The 25,914-nt window shown below is 42.8% G+C and overlaps 1 protein-coding gene across 1 annotated transcript in view; it reads left to right on the top strand.

Annotated features, from left to right (window-relative positions):
- Positions 1 to 3,678: 3,678 nt before the first annotated feature.
- The window catches only part of MAP2K6 (mitogen-activated protein kinase kinase 6), a 115,663-nt gene continuing 93,427 nt past the window's right edge, over positions 3,679 to 25,914 (top strand). The window contains exon 1 of the mRNA XM_060081330.1: positions 3,679 to 3,947. Within this exon, the coding sequence (XP_059937313.1) occupies positions 3,932 to 3,947 (16 nt within the window). The 5' untranslated portion in view covers positions 3,679 to 3,931. The remainder of the gene's footprint in view (positions 3,948 to 25,914) is intronic.

Here is a 25,914-nt window from a genome sequence, read left to right as displayed (position 1 = left end):
GGGGAGCCAAGATCCCATAAGCCATGTGGTTTGGCCAAAAAAAAAAGTTACACCTTACCAAATCTCATTAGCTTTAAATGAACTTAAAAAAATAGAGCGTAGGTAACTTCTCATGGTACTACTACCCAGCAGGGTTTCTCAAATGCAGTACCAGATGATTTATGACCGGACAATTGTTTGTTGGTGGAGGCTTCCCATGTACTGCAGTACAACTGCCAGCATCCCTCATCTCTACCCACTAGATGCCACAATCACCACCACTCCTTGGTTGTGACAACCAAAACCATCTCCAGACATTGTCAAATGTTCCCTGGGGGTAAAAAGTCACCCTCGGTTGAGACATTCTACCCCCAGTCCCCGCCTTCTCCAGCTCACGTAACCCTCTAGAGAAATTCCTTCAGAGCCAGTCGGACCTAACCTAAGGGCCTCCTTCCAAGCACCTCATACCTCTAACCTGACGGCAAAGGGCTCTTCCCAGGTGTTCCAGTTTCCCCTGTAGGTGTTAACTCTGTCGCTGGCATCTAGTTATTCCAGGTCATCGAGGTGACAGGCCCTCTTCCATCTACTCCATTCCCTATTTCAGCGCGCATTTGAGTGAGCATTGTATGCTAGGTGCTGGGCGTGGGGAACACAGAGATTAGTCTCTGATCTCCAGCAGTTCAGTCTCCTGAGGGAGACATATACGAACGTGAACACCTGCCTGCCTTACGGTGAGTGTTGCGAGACAGCTGTGGGCAGGCTGCTCCAGAATTAGGGAATACCCTCCTTCACACTGAAGGTGGCCACAGGGTGATGCATCCCAGGAGGTGGACAAAAGGAAGTGCCTGCTAAGCAGAGTCTTCAAGGACAAATCTGAAGGAGCTAAGAAGAGAATGGATAAGGCTTGCCAGGCAGAGCTAACACTACCTAGAAGCAAGGAGGCAGCAAACCTGGCTTCTGGCTGTAGCATCAACACAGGGTGAGAATGAAGTGGCAGAGTAAGCAGGAAGCAGGTCTTGAGGGGCCAATTATACCAAGCCCGAGAGTCTGGCAGTGACCTCGAAGGGAACTAGGAGCTGGGTGGGGGGACAGTGCTTCAAACGCGCACTCTAGAAAGATGGGAAGTACAGACAACTTCAAAGACGAGGAATTCGAAGTAGCAGCACAGGTCACCTCAAGATAAACGCCTAATGTGCTGCAGCTTTGGCTCCTGCCATTCCCACTGTGGGAGGGATTCTCTCCCTAGGAGCACTGCCACAAACGGGCAAGAAGAAAGGCTCACGTCTGTACGGAGGTACAACCTCTTCTTCCACCCAGGAATGAGGCGGAGGAAACCTTTTACCACCAAGGCAAGAAGAAGAAGAACTTTTTCTCTGGGAATCTAAGACTTTACAGAGAGGTTGAGTTCCCTGTGGAAATTCAAAATATGTTTTTTCCAGAAAGAAAAATGATACATGTTGCAATTTTTAAATGTATGGTTCAATTTATGGTCAAAGGTATTTCGCATAGGTGAGGGTGTGTGAGCGTAGATGTGCACTGGCTATTAAACATATCACTGTCTCTATGGGAATATGAATTACAGACTCACTTGCAGGACACAAGCCATTTGCCAGCTGTGAACCGTGCACGCCTGTGCAGAGAAACAAGCGCAATGGCAGCAAAATGCACCAGATATGATGTGATTAGAGCTCTTCCATAGTTGGGAGTCTAGGGCGATTTAAGAGCAATGCTGCTGAGCACATAAAATGAAAATGGAAATGAGTTCTAGGCGGCTGTTCAGGCCTCGCCTGGGCTGAGTCTCAGAGCAGCTCCAGTAGCTGACCCAGGGCCTGGCGCACAGCAGCTGCTCCATTGATGCTTTGGAAAGTGACCTGGATGCATTAAAATGGATCTCCATGCCCACATGTCTCTTGCTTAAATGAGACTTAGAGGAAAAAATACTGGTTAGATGAGGCTGAGATTGTGCATGTAAGAAAGGGAGGAACAGACAGCACGGATTCGCCCAGAAGGAGAGGGAAAGAAAGTGAATTAGCAAGTTTTCCTGTCTGAGCTCATGGAACAGAGATCTCTGCCTTTCTGAGGCAGAAGCTAATGGGAACATGAGGTGACCTTGATTAATTCTCATTAATGTCAGCAGAGGGGATCAACTTAAGTAAATTAATGTTAGTTACATGACCTATTGCATATTTGTTTTAAGAGCTGATTTGCTGATTTGTAGCTGAAACATGGCAGCCTTCTTCCCTCTGATTCATCCATTACTCAGAAGGCCCTGCCTTCTTAGAATTCTTAATAAAATTCCAACAGTGTTCATCAGCAGTCATCAAATACAGCCGAACGCTCTTTCAAAGTGCGTCTTTTTGCCTTTTGCTACTGACCTGACCTATCTCCAGCCTCTCCCAGTTTCAACTCACCTTGATCGCTGACGGCAAATTTACCTTCTTAAAACAATGCTTTGATTCAGTTACACCCCTTTTCAAAGCCCTTTCACCACCCTGCAAGTATCTGCAGAATAAAGTCCAAACCTCTGGCCTGACTTTAAGGCCCTGTACAGTCCCCACTGGTAAATCCCACCCACGCCCACTTCTGCATACAATGCAGCAGGCAGCCTCGCCGGCCCCTGAAGAGGCGCTCTGCAGGCTTCTACTGTGCTTATTCACACCTCAGCAGCCCCACACCCTCCATTCCTCCCCCTGTACCTGAAAAGCACATTTCTGAGTCTGGTCCACTCGATGAAGTAGAAGTCTAAGCTCATGTCAGCCCAGGTCCCCTCACTAATGGAATATTCTATGCCTCTCTGCTTCCCTGAGAAGGGGTGACCCTATTCTCGGCCAGGATGGTGTCTAGGCCCTAGCTGTGAGCAGTACAGGACAATGGGATGACCCAAGGTCCTAGAAAGGTGCCTGGCACACCCTGGGAGCTCAACAAAAGTCTGTAAATTTTGTTGAATAAATTCAAGATATTTGATTTTGTTAATTTAAGATGACCACCCACTTTCTCCCTGAGGCCAGGGGCTTTCCTCCCACCCAAGTGAGAAAAAAACATCGAAACATTTTAACTCTGATAAAGTTTGCTTTGACACACCAACAGCAGAACTTTCTCTTTAACCCTTCAAGAAATGAGAACTCCCCGATCCCCCACCCCCACCTCCACTCCGCCTCAGGACTGAATTTCAGATTCCTGGCTGCAACCGACCTGGATCCTTTGCATCTCCTCTGCTGTTACCTCCGCCCAGCCAGATCAGCAGCAAATTCTCCAGGCAAGAAAAAGATTTTTTAAAATGCACGTTTGAGAGGAATAAAACGTCTACAGGCAGGAACAGTCCAACAGGTGCTGCCCTACAAACACTTGAACCCCGAAACTGACTTTCTGAGCGGGCCGAGTGGTTTTTAGCCAAACTGATACGTTTTTTGGCTATTTCAGGGGCTTTTGGAGAACGTAAATGCCCGCTCCCCTGGGCCTTGCCTTTTTCTCCCATCGCTTAGTACCGAGTGCGTCTATGACTTGTTTACCTGGATGCAACCTATGTTGCTCCCAATCACCCCGCTCAGCGACCCGCGCGACCACGTGTCCTTAAATCAGAGCCCCGTGGACTCCGCTCGGGAACTACATTTCCCAGCGGCCCCCGCGCCCTTCGCAGGAAGGACGTCTGCGCACTAAGATACTCAGTTCCAAGTTTGGAGCTTTTAGCTGCCAGCCCTGGCCCATCATGTAGCTGCAGCACAGCCTTCCCTAACGTTGCAACTGGGGGGAAAATCACTTTCCAGTCTGTTTTGCAAGGTGTGCATTTCCATCTGGATTCCCTGAAAGTCCATCTGCTGCCTCGGTCAAGAGAAACTCCACTTGCATGAAGATTGCACGCCTGCAGCTTGCATCTTTGTTGCAAAACTAGCTACAGAAGAGAAGCAAGGCAAAGTCTTTTGTGCTCCCCTCCCCCATCAAAGGAAAGGGGAAAATGTCTCAGTCGAAAGGTAAGAGCCTATTTGCATTACTTGCAAAAATGCAAAGGGTTGTGCATGCATTTATGAATGCATGGATGCAATTTTCGCCTGGCGATTGCATTTTTAAGTTTGAGGTTTTCCACATCTCAGTTGCATTTCCTGTTTAGTATGTGTCTCTCTTTTTTTTTTTTTTTTTTTTGCAGACACAGAGAGTTCCTGTAAGGCAGGGCTTGCAGTTCAGCTGTGCATTGACGTTATTTGCATTCTTCTGCTAGGATTACTGAGCTCTTTTTGCCTTTTGCACAGTCAGGAGAGATAGAGCAGGTTGGTGGCGTCTAAATGTGCAATGCTTTATATAATTGTAAAATTCTTTAGTATGCACACATATAATAGGTAATTTTACGTGCAACAGGAATACAAACTTTTAAAAAGTCTGTAGATGAAAATGAAAGGTAAAACTTGATTTAAACTAGTAGGAAATTAATGTAATCTTATATTCCTTTGGGAATGAATTGTTGGTGCTAGTATTTAGTTAAATTTCCATTGGTATCGTTTTGAACATTAAACAACTTCTGATCTTTAAAGGAAGTAAAGGTGAATAATAGCATTTTACAAAAAAGCAGACAAGAAGTCTTTCTCCTTCTGAGACTTTGCACTTTACACCAATTCCTTATTGGTTCACAGTATTTAGAAGCAGCAATGAGGACATCGAGGTTTTATATCTTCCCATTTGGGAGATGCTTTGCATCTCGAGGGAAAATACTGGGAGAAAAATTGTACTTTTAAGCATTACGCCAATGTGGGAGGACTGCACTGTTTCATTGACAACCATAATGAAATCTTTTAAGTGTGTAATTGCATATATTTAGTCAGCTGTAATAGGTCAGAAGTTCAGGGTTATGGCTGTTTTCTTTCTTTCTTTTTTTTTTTTGTTGTTCTTAAAAATATTCTTTTTACACAGTTGTACTTTGCAGGCGTAATGTCATGCTGGGGAGGGGATTAAAAATATAAAAATCCTGACATGGCATTAGAGAGCTGAGGGGGTGTTGTCAGGTGGCCCTAGGACTGTAAGTCACTTGTTTCAGAACAAATCCCTATTGAGCATAGAGAAAGCATATGCCCTGTGAGAAGGTATGGAAAGGAGAGGTGAGCTCAGCACAAGGTGAGTTAGGCTACCCAGGGAATTAGGTAAGTAAGATCCAGTGAAATTCAAGTGTCTCATCAGCGTTCTGCTACTTTTGGGAGAGTTGTTGTGTCACTTTTTAGTTCTACCTGATGGGAATCATACATCTCAGCCCCAGAAGGAAGTAATATATATTCTAAAGAATTCAAAGTAGGGCTCTTCTTTTCTTTGAATATTAGGGGAAAAAATGGAAATCTGAAAAGCTAAGAGTGCCGAAGTACCTAGGAATTGGCATTATGAGCTGCCAATGTTCCTTAATATTGGGAAAACCGACAATCTTTTAACTGAGCAGAGAAATAATAGCTTAGGAGGGCATTCCAGGCTTTGATGTATGAGAGAGATTGCATCTAGTTACTTTGTATTTGGTTTGCATTCACTCATTCATTCAGGTCAGTTTAATATATGAGTAAATATATTATGAGATGTGTGTGTGTGTGTGTGTGTGTGTGTGTGTGTTTGTAGTGCACAGGATTTGGGGACATACAAAAATATTTTATATGTAGTTGTTTCCTTCAAGGAGTTTACCATGTAGTTGGTGAAAGAAAGCACATATGCAAACCATTGTGATATAAGATAACTGCATAGATAGTGAAGCAAAATGGTGCATTTGCAGTTTAGAGATGGCAGTGATCTCTCTGGGAGATAGGAGGGGGGTGCTCTAGTGATCTTATCTTTGAACCTTAGGGTTTAAACTCAATCAGGTTTCTTTGTGCATTTTGGGGGGCTCACTCCTAAGGCGGCTCCCTCCTAGCAGAAGAAGTTGGGAAACTGAAAAACGTATTAGCATGGCACTCTTCCATTATGGGTGCACCCATAGTAGATCAGGTACTGGTGGTTCTTTACATTAATTCCCATTTATCCAAATAGTTTTCTTAATTGGGTCCCCTTTGGAAGGTGCATCTGGTGTGAGCATGGGATTCCTGTCCAAAAGGAAAGTTTTGATAGAAGGAAGTGTGTGATCATTTCAGAAATGGCAAAGACTTTTGGCCTGGGCTTTAAATGTGGAACTGGCCTAATTCAGCTACGGTATTCTCAAATGGCCAAGAGAGTGTTTTGTTTTTGTTTTTGTTTTTGTTTTTTTTTTGCAGTACCAAACTTCTTTGTAATACTCTAACCAAATGAAATGGAGGAAAAGTGAAAGGTGGCTATAACCTCACAGTATTGAAGGATTTAACAACATGTTCAATTCAAGGACCTTCATGAACTTTCTAGATCACTATAATTCCGTTTTACAGACCTCTAATTTAAGGCACAGCAGAGGCAAAAGAATTACAGACTCCCTGGGAGCTGGAAGGACTGGGTTACTTCTTTCCAGCCTTACCAACAGTGAGATTCCGAGAAAGAATTTCTTAAAAAGAAATTTTGTTTTCCACAGTTGTAACTTTAGGTGGTATGCTTTTCAGCTTGTTTATATTAGCTATCTGGGGTTGAGCTGACATTTTTCAAATATTAAAGTGGTAGAATGCCTTTTGAGGAAATCTGAAATGTAAGTTAACAGGAAGGGCACCCAGAAGGTGCAGGAATTCCTGCACTTTACAGGAAGACAGGCTACAGGAAAAATGTGTCATCTACATTACCCGGGAAAGTAAAACTATTGTTACCAGCCATAATGATCTGAAGGAGGGAGGGTCGGGGCGGGGGGAGAGGGCTGGCACCCCCCCAGTTCACCTGAAAATATACAAAGAGTTTGACCCTGTTACAAATGCACTTCTTCTCACTTCTCCTTCTATTCACCTTCAAAAAATATTAGTTTATCTTGGCTTAAAATAGTAATAGGTACATTGTGTCATGGGAACTGTGTATAAGGCATAATTCAGAAGCATGTAGCAGAGTGACAGGCAAGGACTCAACCCTACTGTGGGTCCTTTGCTTCTGTAGTTCATTCCACCCTGGGAAACGAAATGTGTAAATTTCTCATTCTGTAAATTCCTTTGTTAGGTTGCACCAGAGGGACCTGTCATGCTTAGCCTGTAACCTGAGCCAGTATGTTTTATAACCTCGCACATCGTAGGACACAAAATCAGAATAGGTACCCTGGGTTTCCTGAGTTTGTTTTGCATCAGTGTGGCATTCATTACTTTTCAACATGCTGCAGGTCAGCTGCAGGGGCTTTCCTGGGGTCTCTTGGTGGTAATTTGATGCTGGAGCAAAGGGCTGAGATTCTCATTCCTTTGTTTTTCACCGATTAGTATCATTATAACTACCTTGCCTTATTTTAAAGTCTGAAAGGTCTATAAGGGATGTTTTTAAAACTTAAAAGAAAAAAGTACATAAATAATACTTGTTTATTGTAGAAACATTTGAAAATGTAGGGAAGAAAAATAAGAATCACTAGTTACCACAGTATACATTTTGGCATATATGCTTTCGGACTTTTTTCTATTCTATATATATGTGAATATGAATAAATCCAAAATGTGTATAAAATTATTTAGTTGCCTTTTGTTTCACTTACCAATAATACTGTGAAATATTCCAAGTTAATATATTTCTATATTAATAATGTCTAATTCTAGTGTATTTATTTAAATAGAACATTAATGTTTATTAACTTTCAATATTATGAATATTGCTATGATAATCATCCCAGTTCATACATTATTACGCATACTGTGGTCTTAGACTAAATTCCAGGACACAGAGCTACAGGTTATGGATATCTAATTCTTCCCCATGACCCATTCTTCTCTTCACCTTTTAAAAATAGCTTTTTTATTACTATAAAAACAATATATCCTCATTGAAAAAAATTCAAGCTGAAGAGAAATTCATAATAAGAAAATAAAAATTACTCAAAGTCACACCACACACAGCTACCTACTGTTAACTTTTTAGTGACTCTTTGCATTTGTACATGCATACATATATTTGCATACGTGCTCTTTTACACACTATATGATATTTTGCAACTTGCTTCATACTCCATATATCTTCGACATCTTTCTATACTCATGCACATACAGTTTCCTCATTCTTTTTAGCAATTGCTCATTTTAATTTGTAAGAATGTAGCTGTTTCATCAATCTCCAACTGGACTTTCACAGAGTTCCACTTTTTTACAGCTATAAACAAACTGCAAGGAATACCTTGAACACACATTTTTGCACATTGGCCCAATTATCTCCTTAGGATGAATGAATTCCTAGAAGTGGAAGTGCTGAGCAAAGGGCGGGCATGGATGTACTGCCCTCCAGAGTGCCTGCAACTAGTTCTTATTCTCACCAGTAATGTGTGGAAGTGCCCATTCTCTCCTCTTAAGCATCCTGCTAAATATTGCCAAATAAATTACACTACTATATATAAAATAGATAATCAACAAGGACCTACTGTAGAGCACAGGGCACTCTACTCAATATTCTGTAATAACCTAAATGGGAAAAGAATTTGAAAAAGAATGGATATATGTGTATGTATAACTGATTCACTTTGCTGTACACCTGAAACTAACGCAACATTGTAAACCAACTATACACCAATATAAAATGAAAGCTAAAAAATAAATAAAGAAAGAAAGAAAGAAAAAGAAAGGTTATGCTCACTTTCCTTCATCCTGGGTACAATAATTTGAAAAAAAATTTTTGCCAATTTGATAAAAAGTATCAGTATTTTACTATTATTTGCATTTCTTAGTGAAAAAGAAATTGAATTTTTCTTTTATTTTTGACATTTGTGTTTCATGTGTTTGTGTTTCTTTTTTTCCTCATAAAATGTATCTTTAAAAATTTAATTTGGGGATCAAATTATTTTCAAAGTTAGGTCAGAACATTCCAAGATGGCAGAGTTTAGGTAATCATGGGTTGAAAGTTGGGCTCAGCTTTAATGCATCTAAACAATTTAATTCCCTGGTGAGTTCTAATTTTAATATTAACCAAAATGTCTTAACTAAACTTACACTTTATAAACTCATTTTGTTATACTAATTATACCTATCCAGATCTTACGAAAATAATAAGAAAAGTGTAATGATTTGATTTAAATTCCATCTGGAATTTACTAACTTCTGGACGTTTCTGCATTTTCAGTTATCTCTACAGGCAAAAGTAGTTTTTCTTTGGTTTCATAAATAATTCTCACATAAGCACCTGGTTGTGTTATGTGCATTGTTGCAGAATAATTCTTTTTTTTTTCTGCTTCATGTGTAATGTCTAATCATAAAAAGTGCTTTCCTTTACCAGATTTGTTAGAAGAATTAAGGCAAGGATCGACTTTGATGACCTCAGAAATTCTATCAAGTCAATCACACTTCACGTATTCTTAACATAGCCTTCCTTAGTAAACGCGCCTATGTATGCATCTTGATATTAAGTAGTAGAATTTAGAGCTTTGAAAGGAGTTTTATAGTTTAATCATCTCATTTTACAAATGAGCAAACTGAAGCTTTGGAAGAAAGTGATTTGCCTGAAGACAGAACCATAGGTGGAACTCACATCTCCTGCTTCTCTGCCCCAGTGTTCTTTTCACTAAATCACACACAAATGCTAGTAATCCACATTTATAAAACATTTTTTCCCCCAGAATCTTTAGTATATTTCACATTTTTTGTTTTGTTTGTTTCTGTGCGGAGCAGGCTGGTAAGGAAGGCTGACAGTACAATCAGCAGGGGTTCTTATTCTGTGCCCAAGAAATGGTGATACATCAATCATGGTGGTGGGGCTTCTTACCAATTTTCTGCCAAAGGATATTTTGCGAATGCTCTCATTTTAAGTCCCAATGCCTACACTATACAGCTGCAAGTTTTAACCACTGTAATTGTTGTTTGCCTTTTATGGACGATCTCTGAGAGCCCCTGCTGGGTAGCTCATATTTCTTCTTATACATCTTTGCAACTCTGCCTCTTTGAGCATTGAGCTTATAAATACTAGGTGCTCAATAAATGTCTGACAGTGAAAGTATTTTTCATCCGTGGAGATCTCTGTCATTTTGCCCCACATTTCATAAAAGGTGTGGGGTAGTTAAATTATAATGCAGTTTTCCTCTGCTTCCTTTTTTTGCATTAATATTTCCATTCTATCTTTGCTTGATTATTTGGAAGTTGCAAGAACAGCATAAAAAGCAACTTAACAATGGCTGAAGAAGTGTGATTTCTCCCGCCTAAACAGATCTAAAGTTTGCATGATCCTTGGCTATTAACTCTTTTAAAACTATGCAGAACTAAGATGGGTTGTCTGAAGGGTCCCGTGGGATAACTTAAGTGAAGGACTTAAGGACTGAAGTGAATTCCTCCACCCTGTGCTGGTTTTAGGAGCTGGTTTGTAAATTACCTCTGAACTCGAGCCTCTGAAGCGTTGGGAGAGATAACCTGAAAGTTTTTAACAGCTGGCTGCCCTATGACAAAACAGGGAACTCTGCATGGATAACCCCACAATGAAACAACTTCCTTCCCGACCACCTACCACTGTCTCTGCCGCCCCCTCCACGCGCCCCGCCCTAGGTTCTGTTTCCTACTCTGCTTCCTCAGATGGTCTTCCTTTCCTGAGCTGGTCCATAAGGTTTGGTACACGGTTCATAAAACCCCCTCTTTCTGCAGTTGAAAGGGTAGTCAGGTTATAACCTACACACACGAAGTCTGTTACAAATCATCGTAATTTAGTCAACTCAGTTCTGAGTTGAAGCATTAAACAGGCTCTTGCTGAATCTCTCTTCATCTGTTTTATTTTCTAGTCTGTATATCCCTCCTTAAGTTGGATTGGGGTCAGCCTTGGTTTCTTGGGGTTTTTTTTTTCAGAGACAATTAGCTATAGATCTGATGCCATCACGACCCACACCCAGACACCCAGTTCTATCACCATCACCATCATCACCACTTATTTTATGTCAGTCACTTTTCAGGTACTATGCTTTTGAACTTCACATAAATCCTAGGGGGACAGATACAGTTATCGTTAATTTACAGATGAAGAAGCTGAGGCTCAGGTGAGTTCATGAACTTGCCCACGGCTGAAGAACCAGCAGGCAGCCCAGGCAGGATGCAAGGCCAGGCATGTTTGGCCACGGGGCCCAAGCTCATAACCGGGGGCCAGCAAACTACAGCCTGGGGGCCAAATCCAGCCCCTCCTGTTTTTAAGTACAGCCTGTGCGCTAAAATGATTTGCACATTTTCGAATGATTGGGAAAAGAATAAAAAGAATAACATTTCACGACACATGAAAATTATATAAAATTTGAAGTCAGTGTCTACAAATAAAGTTTTATTGGAACACAGCTCTGCTCATTCATTTACAGGTTGTCTAGGGCTGCTTTTCCCCCACGGTTGTACAGTCCAACAGTTGTGATGGAGATCCTATGTCCCGCAGGGCCCAAAACATTTACTCTCTGGCCCTTTTCAAAAGAAGTTTGGTGACCTTGCCCTTTTTGACTTTCCTCAATCACGTAATGACTCCTGGTCCGTATTACATTCCTCTTTGGCTTTAACTGGAAGTTGTTAACCTGGATAACTACTCGCCCATGACTCAGCCAGCGACCTCTGGGGCCCAGCCCACAGGAAACGTCTGAGCGGTGTTTCTCCTGGTTGTGAGATTGGCCGGCCATTGCTCATTTCCGCTCAGCGGAGCTCCCCGTCTCCTTTGGCCCATCCTGGGGTCCTTTCCCCTCAGCTGCACTCTTCCTGTTTGCTTGACGTCTCTTTGCCTTTCTTGCCTTTCTTTCCCCTCCCGTTGAGAGGCTGTTCATTAGTTCTTCTCCTGGTCCCTTCATCCTCCCCTTCTTCGTCCCATATTGTGTTTAAAAAACAAACGAACTAAAAACACCTCTCGTGCTACCACCATTGCCTGGCTTTGTTGATTCCTGCCATGACTCAGGTCAGAGGTGCCATCATGTCGTCTGTGTGGAATGAGGATGGAAGCCCCCCTTCATTGTAGAAGCCTCCATCTCACCCAGACGGGTTTCCGGTTGTCGCCTCCTACAAAGGCTAGAGCCGTTTTCTCACATGAACTGCCCCAGCCCTGGGGACAGTTTTCTTTTGCGTATGAGTATCCTTTTGCTTTCCGAGTCACTGATATTGTAGGGATTGTGCGTATTTAGCAGGGAAGGTCCTGGCCCAGGTTCTGGAAATGAAGGGAGGGGAGGATGGGGATGGAGGCTACCTGAGGACAGAGTAGCTTTGGTAGGACAAGCCCAGGTTTGTTCACGGCCTTCCAAGTGAGGTCCGTTCAAGTCCCGTACAAGGAGGTGCCATCGTTTCTACCATCTTAGGTGGTTGCACTGATGGAGAGCCCTTCTCTACGCCAGATACAGCGCTTAGTGACCAACATGAGTTATCTCCTTCTCCCCTCGCTAGGGCCCGATGAGGTGATGCCCCATTTTGTATATGAGCAAACTGAGGCCAGAGGTTAAATGTCAAGGTTGATCGTGGCAGAGCAGTTGCTTTCATCAAGGTCTGTGTGACCCCAGGACCTGGGCTCCTGGCTACTCCACTGGAGGTGTCACTCCATAATAAATGTCTGAACCCATTTCCCAAAAGACGTGGTTGGAGATGGAAAACATGAATGGATGCCATGGGAACCTGTGCATACCAGGGCCAGGTAGGGTAATTAGGAGGGGCTGACCTGTGTCTAGCTATACATGGATTCCTTCTGACTTGTTCCTTTAAGCCTCTGCTGATCATAGAATATTGAGACTGACGCATTCTGAGTTTTAAGCTTGAGTTCCAAGTACAAACTGCCCATTGGTTAAAGGAAGCTGGTTATAACTGGTCTACTGGTAGGTCTACTGGTAGATACAGGTGTGTACAGACAGGAAGTTTATGTTAAACCTCAGTAATGAATGTTGATTCCATTAGCTCTCTGAGAGGCTGTAACTAAGCAGATCTAAACTTTATGTGTTTCTCTGCACATCCAAGTTGAATTGTTTTAAAACAGTAATGAGAACATGGCCATTTGGCAACATACCTACGTAGAGGAACAAGCCTTTTTGGCTTAGTGATTTCCTTTCTTCTTGGTTATTTCTATGTAAAAGTAACAGGTGCAGTTTCCTTGAAACTGAGCCTGAACCCGCATCTTCACTGTTTCCCTCTTCCCTGGACAGAGTGGAGGAAACCGGAATCACGTCTTTTTTGTGGTATAGGAAACGGGGGTTTCGGGATGAGTTTTCTCTCTTAAACCAGTGAGCCTTCTGCCAGCTGTCTCTCGAGCCAAGCACAGCAGCGAGCGCCTGTGTGTGATTCCTTCCCTTGATCCCTCACAGAAGCCATGGGAGTAGGTGGCCTGGGTGTTGAGTGACGAGTTATTTATTCCCCTCCTCCAGTCCCACATGGGAGGGATGAGTTTGAGATAAGGGAGAGGCTAGAGTCTGGAGAACCAGTGGGGACAGAGTGGCAAAGAGTCTGGGAATTATTCTGTAGTGAACGTGCAGAGACAGCCTTTCCGTGATATCTGAAATCTTTATAGGCATCTTCTCCCCACTTTACTTACTCCTTCCCGTGCCCCAAACTTCTTAGCCATTGAAAAAAATAACCCCAAAGACTCCAAACACATCTAAAGAGAGAACGTGGATAAAGGGCCTGTCCGTATCAGTTCAACAAATAACTTTTTACTGATTGCTATGTTTAAGATACTGTGCTAGGTGGAACGAAATAAAAATGCATGCTGCTCTACTTTCCCACTTACTAGCTCTGAGCCTTGAAAAATCTACTTGACTTCTAGCTTCAGTTTCCTGACCTGCTAAATGGAGAGACTGATACTCATTCACAGGATCGTTATAACGATTAAGCAAGGCTATGTATGTAAGGTGCTTTGGCCAGTGCTTGGCATTCATTTGTTCAGGAACTATTTACTGAGAGCTCTTCTGGGTTTGAGGCACTGAGCTATATAGTAAGCTCGCCATAAGCATAACTTTGCTTTACTCTTTCTTTCCCTCTAGGCTTTAAGGAGCTTAGAGTCTAGTAGGAGGTAAGATTGCACAGAAATGTACAGAATACAAGCTAGAATCCTAGATATGCTTAGAATAGATACTATGGGTTAGAAAGCCCTGCAGGTGAGGGTGATCAGGAAAATTTTTTACAACGAGCGTGCAAGTATCAATATGATTTTCAGAGCTGTTGAGGAAATGGTGTCCTAGATCCAAAGTAAATATGGAGAAGGATCTTGACTTCAAGATCAATAGAATAACCAGTCCAATGTTGATAGAGGCAGAACCATTCCTCAGAAGAATAAAGAAGAGAAGATGCCCTAGGAAAATCTCTGGAGCTTTAAAGACCTTATGTGTGTTTTCTAAGAACTTCCTTTTCTTAGCAAGCTCAATACGGTTTTATCACTTATGATCACAGGAGGTTAATAAACGGAACATGTCATATCTCATACTTTTAGGTGCTTTTTTTTTTTTTTTGGATTGTGGAAACTCCAGGAAATCTAGAGGTTAATAGTTAAACAAGTCTATCATATCAACTGGGTTTATAGGCACGCTGTAATTATATAAGCAAGCTGTTGGTTCAATAGTCAATGTCTACCTAGGTCAGGGAATAGTTTCCAGAGCATGGCCACAGCTGTAATTTTCATTTTTCATAACCTGCCAACCTGCCTTTTCCACTTCTTAGTTCCTTTTCTCTTTTCTAGAATTAGCTGAAGTCCGTTGACAAGAAGGAAAACTGCACTTCTGAATTCTCATTTTGCTTTTACCTGAAGAGAAGTGCTCCAGAAAGTTCTTTGTTTTACCAAACTTACTTTCTCAAGCATGATACCGGGTACTGACAAGGGGGTTCATACATTTTTGTGTGTATTTTTAATTTCCGAAAAATTCCATTTAAAAGGTGAACAGATTTAATACAATTGATATTTTAATACAATTGTTAGATTAAATCTGTGTTTCTTTCATTATCTTGGTTTCAAAAACACAGTGACCTACAGCTCTGGAGCTCACAATAGGCTGTTTCTCAGTGTAACTATACTAAGTCACCTTTTTCTCCTTGGTGACTTCATTCAGCTCAGGGTCCGTAGAGTGGACTGGGTGGGTGGGCTAAATCACCCCCAGTCTGAGTCAGGAAAGCCATGGGGCAGTTTTTGCCTCACCTTGCTGGGCAGTTAAAGAGAACATACAATCAGCCAGGGGGCTAGGACCGACCTGCCGATTCTGTCATCTCCTTCAAGTGGCTTGCTAAGTCTCCTTGCTTGGGACTTTGTTCCTGAATGAGCTTCTATTTTTATAGGTAAAGTAGTGGGGGGAATGCAGATTTAGTTCTGGAATTGATTTAAGAATGAGATTGAGAAATTTTGATACCCTAGGGTTAGGATGACTTTTTCCGTCTTAAATTTCAATCTTTCTTTTCTGGTGTGACCCGTCCTTAGGCAAGACCGACAGCAAGTCAGTGTTGGCGGGGCAGGGGGTGGGGATAATGTGTGAGATTGTGTGTCGGGGGCAGAGGACCATATATGTCTTGGCTGAATTTAACAAGCGTTATTGAACAACTATATAAATAACCTGCACCTTGCGCTGTGCTCAGTGACTACAAAGGTGCATAGAATTCCATCTCTACCCTCAAGAAGCTCACCGTCTAGGAGGATGTGTTCGTTTGCTAGGGCGGCCATAACAAAGTACCGCAAAGTGGGTGCCTTGCACAACAGGAGCTTGTTGTCTCACAGTCCTGGGGGCGAGAAGTCTGAGCTCAAGGTAGCAGCAGGGTAGATTCCTTCTGAGGTCTGTGAGGGGGAGCCTGCTCCGTGCTTTCCTCCTAGCTTCTGGGGCTTTGCAGGCGATCTTTGGCATTTCTTGGCTTGTAGAAGCATTGCCCAGATCTTTGCCTTCATCGTTACACGGCCTTCTCCCAGTGTGTGCGCCATCGCCAAATTTCTCCTTTTTATAAGCACACCAGTCCTATTGGATTAGGGACCCACCCCAATCCTGTATGACCTCATCTTAATGGTATATGCAACCACCCTATTTCTAAGTAAGACAAATTCTCACATTCTGGGGCGCTGGAGGTTAAGTCTTCAAGTTAGGAATTTGGGGGAGGGGACAGCGTCTGACCCATAGCATGAGAAGATGAGCACGTCAGCAGGTTAACGCTCCTGTGTGTGATACGCGTGTAGTTTTGATACAAGGTGCGCTGGGGTACGGAGGACGGAGGAGGGCACCCCTCGACCTGGGTTAGAGCCTGTTGGTAGAGGGAGGACATCAACTTGGCCAAATGGAGCTTTCGGTGTCGTGCTCCTCGGGAGAATAAGCAAGTAAAACAGGAGACTTGCCGTCTGGTCCTTGAGCACACTACCGGCTCTTTCTTCTGATTTTCTGTTGTTAGTGAGAGACTGGATGCTTCTAAACTGGGGGGCGGCAGGAAGGGGGGTTGTTAAATTCACACACACACACAGACACACACATACACGCTCGCACACACACACATGCACACACATACGCGCTGTTGCTGTCTTGATTCCCAGACTTAATTAGTGTTTGCTGGTGAACCGTCCGTGGCTGTCACATGGCCCTTCCGTGCACATATACGGAGGCCTTTCCCTTTGTAACAAATGGTTCCAGTCCTAATGGAACAAAGCTTAAGAGGGAATGGCAGTGAGTAAGAACCAAGGATCTGTAGCCAGGCAAAGCTTATTTTTAGAAAAGGCCTGTAAGCCTTAGAAAAAAAAAAAAGTACTTCTCGAGCGTTACCAAGCTTTTCAAATATTGATTATTACCAACAGGTCTTTTCAACCTGTGTGTCTTACTTATTCGTGTTAATAGGTAGCTTTATTTTATGTGGTCTGAGTATGTTTAGCCTAAAATTCTGAATAAAAGTACCCGTATCAGCTTCAGGAAGAGGGTACAGTAAGGGATGAAACTGTCAGGATGTGTTATATGGGGTGGTCAGGGGCAAGGTCAGTGGGAAGGAACTTTCCCAGCTTAGGACAGATGTCCATCGTCGGTCAGATTGTCCTGCCAGGGTATTGATGGCAGCATCCTTCAAGTGTGAGGCCAGGTGGGCAACCCAGAACAGGCCACAGGAAGGTAAGGCATCCCTCAGAGCTGGGTGGATGGTCCCGGGGCAGGTGATCCAAACAGCAAGAGAACAGGTGGGCAAGCAGTCGTGAGGCAGAAAGTCAAGAATGAGATGAGCCAACATGGAAGAGGAATAAAGAAATCATCAGCAGGGAGGTCAGCTGGAAAGTGGGGATCAGAGGGTGAAGGGGTCTGAGGACCCAGGGTGCAGAAGCCAGGCATGAATGTGAGTTTTTATTCCATATTGGCCCTGCATATAAGAGACAAGTATCCACCTCACCTGTTTGCTGCAGCTTCGGATGCAGTCTCTGTTCACCTGCCTATAGTGTGATGATGCCTTCCTAGGCAGCCGGGGTGTACGGATATGAGGAAAAGGGCAACAGAAACTAGCTTGGGGCTTGTTTAAAGCGAGCCCAGACTTATCTCCTCGCTGAGGACCTGCACACAGCTCTCTAAGTGGGACCAGCAGAGTCAGAGGAAAAGAGGAAGTAGCAAATCAGCTGGATGGTCAGACCACTGGTTTTAGGGCTAAAACCAGCCCCTGATTTTCCGTCTCAGATTCGGAGGTGAATATGGTCTCATGTGGAAAAGCAGCCCTGACTCCTAGACTTTCAATTCCAAGGCAAAGCTGGGAAGGAGAAATGAAACTTCTAGAGGAAAGTTTGTGCTGCTTTTCTGTTTTAAAAATGGTATCGGCGAGGGCGGGGGGCACCTGAAACTAATATAATATATGTTAATTATAATTCGATTTAAAAAAGTATATCAGGGGTGCAGAGTCTTTGCGAAAGCAATTGGGCAGTGTCGAGAACCCGGACAATTTCGTTCCCGTTTATGAGACTCTCCTAAATAGCGAGTGATTTTTGAGTGCCTACTGTGTGCAAGGCTTTGTGATAAGCACTAAACTTACTAGGGCTAATCTTCATAAAGAGAGGTAGGTAAAATTATCCCCATTTTACAAAGGAGGAAATTGGAACTTGGGTTAATAACTTGCCCAGAATCATACAGTTAGTGGTTTGCAGAGCTGGGATTTGAGTCTAGTTCATTGAAATCCCAAAGTTCATGTTTTTCACTACGTAACTGTCACGTGAAAATAGTGAAAAATAGAAACACCCTATTGCATAATAATAAGGGAATAGCTGAAGTTACAGATGCCTACCTGATGTAATAGGTAATGAAGGCAGACGAAACCACTAATGGAAAGATGCTTATGACCTAGGAAGAGTGTATACAATATACAGGTAGAGTGATCACAGGTATGTGTATGCATTTGTGTATTTGTGTGTGTTTTGTTTTCCCTCCAATAAAAGAGTCTTTATGAAGGAGAATTTTATTGAGTCCAGTTGCAGGAGGCACAGCGGAGCCTGATAGGAACTGAGAAAGGCATCTTCTGACTCCTTTCTCTCTCCCTTTGCAGGGGCCTCGTTCTGCTTTTCTAGAAGAGTCTTTACTCTTTTCCCCTGCAGACCAGGCTTTGTTACCTTATCAGTGTGCACAGGGTGTAAAGGAGTCACTAGCCCTGCATCTGTGTGACTTTGTCCTTGAGTACCCACCATTGTTTGACTAGTTACAGGCTCTGGTCTGAGATCAAAATCTCTGTTTTGCAAAAGAAAAAAGAATTCTGACGATGGGTGGGTGCTGGACTGAGTGGATCTGAGTCAGGATCTGAGTGGTCTGAGTCAGGTGTTCATAGGCACCAGGAGTGCGAGGGTGACACGCATGGCCTGCTGCCCACCTAGAGGGGCTGTGGGAACAGGTCATCTGAGTACGGGCGTAAGTGAGACAAACGGATTGACATAGTAAATCAGGAAATACATGGAAAAATGAAAACAGCGAATACGGCTGCTTAGCCTTCAACTTGAATGAAACTTTGATAGTATTGTGACCTGTGGCATTTTACATTTGCGTAATATTTTTAAAATTCGCATACTGTTAATGATGAAGAACTTAATTATTAAGGAAGGAGCTGTGTCTACTCATATTCCCTCATAGTCTCTGTGAGTGGAAGAGACTCAGACCATATACACCAGCATTTGCCTTTATAAGGAGGCCACTTGAGCAGTGAAAAGAGCACTAATACCATCTGGTGAACAAACTGAGTCAATGCCCTGGAACTGAAGAACAGCACAGAAAAGGCGCCCTGGTGCTCTCTAATGGCTGAGTGATAAATACATGATTAACTTTCTGCTGATGTGACAGGTGCCCAAGTATATTGGTACAAAGAGTCTGGGCGGTAGATAGATACCTGGCAAAACGTAAAGGGTTTAGAACCATGGGATGTTACATCTAGCGGGGACCCTAGAAATCATGTAGGCCAAGCACTTCATTTTATAGACAAAGCAGTTATGATCAAGAGGGATTAAGTCACTGGGAAATCCAAGGTGATAGTGGATTAGGTCGGGAAGACAAATCTCCTGACACCCACATGGGCTGTTGCTAGCATCCCAGGCGCATCTTGATGCTAGGCCAACCTTTGACTCTCTGGGAAGCCCTTATGCTCATCCTATAAAGGCAGAAACTAACTAACCCTTGAGGCCTAAAGATAAAAAATAAATGAGAGCACCAGGCCCAGGAAATCAGGACCTCTGTTTATTCAGTCAGTCATCAGATGATTGAATGGGTCTGTTCAATCCTGCACACAGTCATTCTTGCATTTATTCGTTTTCCCTGACCACTTATTAGATGCTCTTGGTGTGGTTCATGGCTGGATGCCAGGGAGGGTGCAGAGAGATGATTCCTACTTGCAAGAAGCTCACGTTCTAATGAGGGACAGACGTGTGTACCAACATTTGTGACTTAATGAGAGCTCAGAGGAAAGGTTGAACAACCGCTTAGATCTTGGAAAGGGAATGGGAGACTTGGAGACTGGGTGGGAGTGGGGAGTCTGAGCAGACCCAGCTCTGGTCTGAGGGGCAGTGTGTGCAGGCATGAGCGTCCAGGAAATCCTAAAGCCTCGTGTGGCTGCAGTGTAGGGGGTCATCTAGCAGGGCAGTGAGGTGAGGGAGGGGAAAAAGCAGGGACCAAGGTAGGGAAGGCCTTGCAACTTGGGAGCCGTTCATTGCCGGACTCAAATTCACAGTAGGAAGTACTGCTGAGAGAGGGTTTCTTCCAGCAGCTAGCTGAATATAATTTTTAGTATATTAGACTCAACTCTGCATCTCTGTCCCTTGGCAACAGGTTTTGTTAATATCCTGAGCTGGGTTTAAAGTGGAGAGCCAAATTGGCCATGAAAAGCTTTCCTTTGGCAAGTCTACGACTAACTTTCTCTATCAGTTAGGAAAAAAAAAAAGATATCGAGCTTTATGGGAAAGAGTTTGCAAGGGTTGATTAGTATTGGTAGTTTTCTTTCACTACCATTTGGTTTTTTTTGTTTGTTTTTTTAAATTTTTATTTTATTTTATTTCACTACCATTTGATAACTCAACTCATAATGACATTTTGTTGGCGGTTCACCAGCTCGCGCCTGCCTCTGCACCAGGGCATGCCCGGAGGCCTGATTCTACGGTTTTTGTTCATAGGAGCATGTCTCCCACCCTGCTGTTTTTAGTTTTTAGCTAATGAACTTGACATTCCTGCCTGCTAAGCCCCGGGGAGATTGTCTGCTTACCCCATTCGCTTTCCTCCGTGAGGGCAGGCGAGTGCTACTCACATCTGAGGGCCTGCCATTCTGGAGGTTTTACCGACGGAAACCCCAGCCTCAGTTTGAGAGCCTGAGATTCTAACCATCCGGACCTCTGGAGGTGGGTCCTGATCTCTGAAAGAGGGAAACTGCTCCATGGGTCCCAATGTCTTAACAAAAGTGCTAGAGGGAGCACCTAGGAAATGGAAAATCAAACCTAAGATGGTTTCTTCCAAATTTCATGAGCAGTTAATATTATTTTTGTGTTATTTTCAACTTGCTTTTTTTTTAACTCAAAATTTCCAAAGTCTACATCCACAGCGTTGCATAGTTCTTAGCAACAAACTTAGCAACAAATCAGAGAAAAAAAATTAACCAGTTTTCTGTATTTTTTCACTACATGTGTAATCTCATCTATTTCCTCTTACCTCCTTGGGGCTTGGTTTCATCTTGTTGTAACTAGATGGTCGCTAATTCTGTTGCTTTAAATAAATGCCTAATTTGATTGGGAAGATACATTAAGGCTGAAACGTGCAGAGAATACAGAGAGATGGTGCAAATTCAGAAGCGTGAAATTAAGGCAGGTGCACCCTAGTGGGTGAGGCATCAATACTCCAGACATTTCACCCTTCCTCTACTCCATTTGGGCTCAAGGAAATCATCCATGCTTTTACGGTTTGTGGTAGAAGTTCGGGAGAAATTAACTACTTAAACCATACTCTAATAGTAACCTGAATTTACCTGTAACTGGACTCATTTGTTTTCCAAACTGCATTTATCCATTTTAAACACCTCTGAGAATAAAAGATAAATATGATCCTGCAATCCCACTCCTGGGCATATATCTGGAGAAAACTCTAATTTGAAAAAATGCATGCACCCTAGTGTTCACAGCAGCACAATAACCAAGACATGGAAGCAACCTAAGTATCCATCGACAGATGAATGGATAAAGAAGAGGTGGTACATGTATACAATGGAATATTACTCAGCCATAAAAAAGAATGAAATAATGCCATTTGCAGCAACATGGATGGACCTAGAGATTATCATACTAAGTGAAGTAAGTCCGACAGAGAAAGACAAATATCATATGATAACACTTATATGTGGAATCTAAAAAAATGATACAAGTGAACTTATTTACAAAACAGAAACAGACTCACAGACATAGAAAACAAACTTAGGGTTACCAAAGGGGAAAGGGGCGGGAAGGATCAATTAGGAGCTTGGGATTAACAAATACACACTACTATATATAAGACAGATAAACAACAATGTCCTGCTGTATAGCACAGGGAACTATATTCAATATCATGTAATAGCCTATAATGGGAAAGAATCTGTAAAAGGATATATATGTGTTTATACATATATATGTATAACTGAATCCCTTTGCTGTACACCAGAAACTAACACAACATTGTCAATTAACTATACTTCAATTAAACAAAAAAAGAAAAAGATAAATAGTGGAGATTGAGGAAGAACTTTGTTTTTCATATAAATTGTAAATGCAAGAGTATATGACCAAGAAAGGCAAGGAAGTCTTTAAAAAAAAGGACAGACTCAGCTTTAGGGATTGTTTTAGATCTGAGGTTCCTAAAAGTTAAAAAAAATCTAAAATGTATTTTCAATCATTTGGAATTGATTTAAAAACAAAATGCACGTGCTGCCAACAGTGTTAGCTTGTTAGACTGCAAAGAGCACTTTGAAAGAAGTACAGCTGTCACATTTTCTGTCCTTTGTAGAGATTTAGCCTCGGGAAGATAGCAAGTTTGCAAATTAACAGATCTCATCGAAATTCCATCCTTCTTCCCTGGAGCTTCCGCTATCCCAACTCCACTGCCCCCGCCCCCCAAGAGCACAATCCTGTGGTTATCTTGATTCATAGAACATTTTTTCCTTTTTCTCACTGTTGGATATGCTAGTTATCAGGCAGGTTTAAAATGAGAATCAATGAAGAAATGCTGTCATTTAAAAAACTGTATAATAATGACTCTACAGTAAATATTCTGCATATTTAGTTTTGCAAAAATAACTGGATGGGGGCTTTTGCGCCAGTTAATTATAGACTGGGAAGAATTGTAAGCAACACTTTTCTTTCTTGTTTTCTAGTTTATCCTCAGAGCCAGGCTCAGTGCCTGGCACATGGTAGGTGCTTAACAAGTACTGTTTGAATAAATTATGGACTAGCAACATGCAGAGTTAGCCTTATGCAGACTTGTAAGGTAGGCTGAGATGGACTTTGACGAATTCAGTCTCCCTTTTCTAACCTTTCCTCTTGCTTCTCACAGGAGAACTTCTTATCACACCTGTGGAATCCTCATGTGTCTTCTTTATATATGTATAGTTTTTATTGTGGTCAAATATCAATACATGTAACATAAAACTCACTATTAAATCATTCTGAAGTCTACAGTTCTGTGGTTTTACCGTCTTCACAGGGTTGTGCAACCGTCACCACTGTTTAGCTCCAGAACAGTTTTGTCACCACAGATGGAAAGCCGTCACTCCCACTCCCCGCCCTGGCAACCACTGACTTTCTGTCTCTATGGATTTACCTATTCTAGATATTTCCTGTGAATGGAACCATACAACATGTGGTCTGCCTATCTGCCTTCTTCCACGTAGCCTAATTTTTTTTCAAGGTTCATTCCTGTTGCAGCGTGTTATCAGTACTTCATTCCTTCTTACAGCCGAGTAGCATTCCATTGTTTGGATATATCACATTTCTTTCCTCTTTTTATTTCCTATCAAAATCTAGTGTCTAAGAGAACCTCTTAAAAAGTAGTTAATAAACTACATAATAAATATAACTTAAAAACTCATCCAAGGGGAATTTGCATTGTTCAAGTGGAAAACAGCTGAAAATAAAGTAATATATTTCTGATGGGGGAAGCTCCAAGATGGGAAGACATTTCCAAGGGGATAGGGGATGTTTTTTTTTTAGTGCTACTGAACATCTGACTTCTTGTAAAACCAAGTCTACCGGTGGTTGTAGGACTGGAAAAGGTATTGAACTGAGGATATGGGCACAGGTTTCTGATCCTGGGTTAATTGTTAGTTGACACTATGTTGCCTAGTGTTTTCTGTTTGTTGTTTTGGTTTGATTTTGAACCAGGCCTTCTGCTAAGCTCTTTTACATACCTTTTTATCTCACGTAATCCTCACAAAAATTGCATGGAATAAGTGTACTTTTACTCCACATTTGATAAATGAGGAGTCTGTACATAAGGAAATGTTGGAAGACTAGATACCAAAGCTGAAGTTTCACTTGTAGTAAATTGTGGAGCAAGACTCAGACTCATGTCTGATTATCTTTAGCCTGAGCTCAGAACCACTTTCTTTTACATTATTATTATTACTTTTTGTTTTTTTGGCTGCTTTGGGTCTTCACTGCCGCACACAGGCTTTCCCTAGTTGTGGCAAGCACGGGCTCCAGGCGCATGGGCTTCAGTAGTTGTGGCTTGTGGACTCTAGAGTGCAGGCTCAGTAGTTGTGGTGCACAGGCTCAGTAGTTGTGGCTCGCAGGCTCTAGAGCGTGGGCTCAGTAGTTGTGGCGCACGGGCTTAGTTGCTCTGCGGCATGTGGGATCTTCCCGGACCAGGGCTCAAACCCGTGTCCCCTGCATTGGCAGGTGGATTCTTAACCACTGTGCCACCAGGGAAGTCCCTCGGAACCACTTTATGGCAGGGGTTGGCAAACTACGGCTCACTGTGTGTTTTTATACAGCCCACGAGCTAAAATGGTTTCCCCTTTTTTTTTTTTTTTTTTTTTTTTTGCATTACGCGGGCCTCTCACTGTTGTGGCCTCTCCCGTTGCGGAGCACAGGCTCTGGATACGCAAGCCCAGCGGCCATGGCTCACGGGCCCAGCCGCTCCGCGGCATGTGGGATCCTCCCGGCCAGGGGCACGAACCCGCGTCCCCTGCATCGGCAGGCGGACTCTCAACCACTGCGCCACCAGGGAAGCCCCGGTTTACACATTTTTAAATGGTTAAAATGATCAAAAGGAATGTCTCATGACCCACGAAAGTTATAGAGTTCTAGTTTCTGTGTTAGAACAGTCATGCCTGTTTGCTTTATGTATTATCTCTGCTTTCATGCTACAATGGCAAAATTGAGTTATTTGGACAGAAATTATGGCCCACAAAGCCTGAAATATTTCCTATCTGGCCCTTTATGGAACACATTTGCTTGTTTCCTCACCCGTAAAATAGAGACAGGGAAAGAATTCAATTAAATTATCCTTCAGGTCCCTTTTAGCTTTAATGTTCTGAGAACTGCAGAGAAAGCTGTTTAGATATTCTGCTTTCCTGGGAGGTCTCCAGCTCCCTCTGCCTTCCTCACTGTCAGCAAATGAGTTTGCTTCTTTGAGGAGAAAGACTGAGTCCATCTGAAACAGACATTCCTCCCACCCACCCCACTCCTGGTCATACCCATCCGTGCCCTGACCTCATATCTCTCTGTGCATCTGTCCTCTCACTGATTCATCTCGTCTGAGTAATAAACAAGGTTATGGTTTATCCCGTGCCTGTCATACCCAGGCACTCCATGGGACAGTGAAGAAAGTTCAGAGATGATAACGTGTAAAGTCAGGTGTATTGTGTCCATTTTAGGGATGTGAGAACTGAAGCTTAGGGCGGTGAAACTGCTTCTCCGGGACACATCAGTTAGCAAGTCGTGGTGCTGGCAGAGGGAGCCCAGTCTTCCTGACCCCAGGGCCGCTACTTCTCTTGACCGATGTGATCTTGGCCCTCTGTCTACCTAGTTATCTCCCTGACCCCATACGGCCCCCATCCCTCTATGTATACCCTCTTCATTCCCCCCACTTTTTCTGATGTTCTTTTCTTTTTCATATTAAGCTTGCATCCTGAGAACAATATCGCTTTGGGTCAGCTCTTCTTCTGACCATCCCTGCCAGCCCTACCCCAACCCCTACCCTCATGAGATTCCTCTCCTCTTGGGTGTAAGTAGGGCAAAAAAGCATGAGTTCAGTTTGGTTCTGTCATTTGCAGCCATGTGACCTTGAATACTTGACTTCACTAAATCTGGGTGTACACATCTGTAAAATGGGATGGTGATCATAGCAGTCACAGAGGCTTGACTCGAGGATTAAACAAGATCACCTATGTGCTATACCTAAACGTGCCTGTGCCTAACAGACACTAAGAACTGCAGCTCTTGGTCTTCTATTATTATAGAATGGTATTTTCTATCCTTTTTTTTTTTTAAGAGTTTTTACTTTTACTCCAGAAATTTAACACTTTTAATTTG

This window comes from Mesoplodon densirostris, chromosome 18, assembly GCF_025265405.1.
Source record: "Mesoplodon densirostris isolate mMesDen1 chromosome 18, mMesDen1 primary haplotype, whole genome shotgun sequence".
Classification (NCBI taxonomy): Eukaryota; Metazoa; Chordata; class Mammalia; order Artiodactyla; family Ziphiidae; genus Mesoplodon; species Mesoplodon densirostris.
This window is presented reverse-complemented; position numbering and strand designations above follow the sequence as displayed.